Genomic DNA, 4,174 nt, shown 5'->3' with positions numbered 1-4,174 from the left:
GCTGATCTTACTTGGCCTCTTCATCGCAGAGGAGAGACTTGTAATTGCAGCTGAAAATAGAGGACCCTGGGTTGGCAGCCTTTCTCAGGGACAGTGCCTCAGGGTAATGGAAAAGTAGTATCCCCAGAGTGGAGCCAACTGATACTGAGGACAATGAGCACTAAGCAGAGAAAAGGCATGAAGGGATAAAGAAACTGAAATACCAAGGGGGGAAATAATGAGAGAGCAGGTATTTGGAACCTAAGAGAGGATATATGGAAGAGTGAAACTGGGAAAAGGAAAATATTTCTAAAGCTTTATATTAATGATAAGTTTATACCTTTGCTATTCATGAGCCACTGTGGAAAGAACTAGAAAGTGTAGTGAGAAGTTAACGTGGCTGAATCACAAACTCTTCAGTCGTTTCTAACACGAAGGAGCTATATCATTGTGAAAATAAGGCCGAGTAGTAAGGAAGGCTCATACAAGCACCAGTTTGGAAATGAGGGACATAAAAGATGGTAGAAAGTGTTTTTGCAGCTTTCTTGAGTATGAAGAGGGCCCAGGAAAGAACTGACTGTCTTACCTTTTCATAGCTTTCCCTTCTCTGTAACGCTGAGAAAGCCAGTTGACAAAGTTGCTTGTGAAAGTGGCTAAACAGGAATACAGGGTATTACAGTTGCAGGAAATCATAAAAAATACAGTGCTCCAAATAGTTTACCCTGTTGAGGAATGTTCCAGAGGCATAGATAAATACTCTAACGGAGCACTAACTGCAAGGTAATTGGTTTGATTTGGTAAAAGCTGATGTTAAATCTAATAATTCTCTTATTTCTTTTCCCAGTCTCCTTTGTTCTTGATGTTTCTTGACTGTGTGTGGCAGCTGCTAGAACAGTACCCAGCAGCCTTCGAGTTTTCTGAAATATACTTGACCGTATTGTACGACAGTGCACGTATATCGCTGTTTGGCACTTTCCTTTTCAATTGTCCTCATCAGCGAGTAAAGGAAAGCACTGTGAGTATGAAGTCTTAACACCTGCTTTTCAGATGCAAGATTTCAGCATGCTCTCCTGGAAATAACATCATCCCAACTAAATGGTTATTCCTTGGTATTTTTCAAAATGTCACTCTGTTTGGGGAAAAATATTCAGCTCCCCAGGTGACTATGATCAGAACGTCCGTTCAGGTGATCTTTGCACAGACAGTAACTGTTCGAGAAGAAAGTCTAATGAATGTATTTTTTCTAGAAAAGCATTGTAATTATGCACTATTATTTTTACCCCTTTAGGGAACAGATTTATATCTGGAACTGAGAAAGCAGAATGACAGGCAATAAATTGGATTTCACACTTCAGGCAAACTTTGACATCTCCTGACATAATTTAAATAGTTGGAAAAGACTGCATGAAGTTCAAATAGCAATGCACAATGACAGTATTTAGAAAACTGAATGCTTAAGCTCCAGTTTTTGAAAACAGATTTATCAGAACCGTGTGTAGAAGACATTTCGTGACTGATAAAAGTAAAGCTTATTTTGTTAAATAGCTTCCCTTTAAAGTTGTAGGTAGCTACCTTACAAAGCATTGGTGGACCATTCATGTATTCTCAAAATAACAGTTTCAGGGGTTTAAGAGTAAAGAGTCAATCAATTTAATGTAATTGTGAAGTAATTTTTGCTAATGAAGCATTAGTCCTGCCTCTGCATTGCACAAATGAAGACAGGGTACAGCCACTTTCTCCAGCAGCAGGCTGTCTTGCCTCTTGCTCTGTTGCTTTGATCTGCAGCCACCTCCAAATTACATCTCTGCTCTTTTCTGCCCAACAGTTATGCACCAGTTTAAGATTTGTGAGTAAGCCTATTTTATTTTGGTTTTAATATGCATGAATGTTAACTTCTTGCAGGAATTTGCCATAAGCAAAAACATTCAGCTGGGTGATGAGAAAGGCCTCAGATTTCCTTGTGTTTGGGACTGGTCTCTTCAGTTCACAAGCAGGGATCGCCTGCTCTTTCACAACCCTTTGTATATCGGGAAGAGTGCACCATGTGTACAAAATGGAGCAGTGAAAACTTTTAAACGCTCAAAGGTAACTATAGCGATAAGGTGGTAATGCTTAAAAATCTAGTTATATAGTGTTTTGCACCCTTGGTTTAGCCATAGGAGCATTAATTCTCTTAGTTTTCCAGCTTATCGAAATGATTTTCTATAGAAGTAAAGATGTAAATTGTTGAGCCCCGTGTTCCAGGAAATTTCTTGATGTGGCTGAGCTCACTGCCAACGTTTTTGCATTATTTCACCTATGGAAAAGGGATGACATGCCACTCTTTTTTTTTTCTCTTTCCCCCCAGGGTTGTCAATTTTTTCAGTGAATACTGATAAATTCAATCACCTGCTCTAAGTGATCCTGCTATAGCAGGGGCTTGGACTGGATGATCTTCTGAGGTCCCTTCCAACTCCTGATATTCTGTGATTCTGTGAATCATTCATTGTTTTAGAAAGTCTAGAAAACACACCTATTTCTTTTTAGAGGCCACATATGGCCACAGTGTTTGCCTTGTGAGCCCTGCAGTAGTAACTCACAAGCTCAGAACTGTTAAATTAACTCATTTCTCTAGATGATGCATCCTAGCAGCTCAGGGAAACCTGCTATTCAAGTGAGCATAAAACTGGAAAATTACCAATATTTATTTTCTGCAGAAAAACTACAGTTCCACACTGCGAGGTGTTCCCCCAGCACTAAAAAATGGAATCATCAGTGAGCAAGAGTTCCTTCCAAGAAGAAACTCTCTGATACTAAAAATGAAACCAGAGTTTTTACAGCAAGCAGAAAGTCAGAGTAACAGTATGGAACAGTACTTCAGAGACTGGTTTGCAAAGCCTGTTGATTTGCATGGCGTCATTCTACCCCGTATCTCTGGAACGCAAATAAAACTGTGGAAACTGTGCTACTTCCGTTGGGTTCCTGAGGCACAGATTAATCATGGTGGCTTCATCACTGCTTTTCATAAAGTTTCTTTGCTGGCAGACGAAGTAGACGTGTTAAACCGGAACCTTCGGCAGTACAAAAGCAACTCTTTGCAAGGCAGCTGCTCAGAACTGGATCAAAGCAGGATGTACTTCAGAGCCAATAATATAAATGACACCTCTGGTGCCCCAGACTTTCTCTCCTCCTCATTCCCATTTTCTCCTGTAGGAAACCTATGCAGACGGAGCATTCTGGGAACACCTTTAAGCAAATTTTTAAGTGGTGCCAAAATCTGGCTATCCACTGAGACGCTTGCGAATGAAGACTAAGATGATGTGACGGTTTAAAGGTTTGGGGAGAACACAGCATATAATTTTGTCTTTTCTAAGTTAACACTGCTAAATGCGGCATTGAAAGCTGTAATAATTTTTATATACAAACATTATGTAAGTTTTGCACAAATATTTAAAAGCCAAGAGAGTCATGCTTCAGATGGCAGAGTTTTGTCTTCCGTGGTTCTCATCTACTAGGGCTTCTGGTCCCTGATTCCTTCTGTGTTTTTGTGGTTTGGCTCATATGTGATGGAGCATTTCATTAGTTAATTGAAGGGCTTGATGTGGTCATTAATGAGGGTGCTGCTTGAAATACCTTTTTCCCCAGATAGTGACTGAAGTGACTCTTGTGTCAAAACAGCTAGTTAGGGTGCCGTGGACACAGCTGAAATCTGGGAACAGCTATTTTATTAGATTGCCTTTTCAGGAAGAATACCTATATGCATACATACAAATGTTCTCTGACGTGATCACCCTACATATGTGTTAATGCAGTGTGTATCCATGGGGTATTGTTCCCTTTTTCTCCTCCAAATTTATTCATTAACAGTTAGTCAGATTTGTGCTTTTTGTCATGAGCTTGACGTTAGGCTATAGGAATCGACTTCAGGACAATGCACTGTTAACCTTAAAACATTTTCTGTAGATATGGTATTGTAGTAGCTCTAGAAGTGCCTTTAATTGGGAGGAAACAGTAGCAAGGTTAATCTAATGCAGCTGCCCCCCCACCCCAGCTTTTTACAATAAATTGTTATGGTAAGTTCTTGTTTCACCTCCCCTCTCCATTTCTGGAGATAACAGGCGGCCAGCTCAGGAGTCAGCAGGTTTTTCCTTTTTTAAGATTAAGCCTGTTTGTAAGTCTCATGAGAGCCTTGCTTTTTTTACCTAAGCACCTCAAA

The 4,174-nt window shown here is 40.0% G+C and overlaps 1 protein-coding gene across 1 annotated transcript in view; it reads left to right on the top strand.

Annotated features, from left to right (window-relative positions):
- The window catches only part of MTMR10 (myotubularin related protein 10), an 11,498-nt gene extending 8,003 nt beyond the window's left edge, over positions 1-3,495 (top strand). Inside the window, exons 10-12 of the mRNA XM_010184057.1 lie at positions 824-994; positions 1,882-2,064; positions 2,676-3,495. Coding sequence (XP_010182359.1) covers positions 824-994; positions 1,882-2,064; positions 2,676-3,272 — 951 coding nt within the window. The 3' untranslated portion in view covers positions 3,273-3,495. The remainder of the gene's footprint in view (positions 1-823; positions 995-1,881; positions 2,065-2,675) is intronic.
- Positions 3,496-4,174: the final 679 nt, after the last annotated feature.

The sequence above is a fragment of the Mesitornis unicolor genome, unplaced genomic scaffold, assembly GCF_000695765.1.
Source record: "Mesitornis unicolor isolate BGI_N332 unplaced genomic scaffold, ASM69576v1 scaffold3495, whole genome shotgun sequence".
Taxonomy (NCBI): Eukaryota; Metazoa; Chordata; class Aves; order Mesitornithiformes; family Mesitornithidae; genus Mesitornis; species Mesitornis unicolor.
The sequence above is the reverse complement of the archived record's forward strand: the minus strand, read 5'-3'. Positions and strand labels throughout refer to the sequence as shown.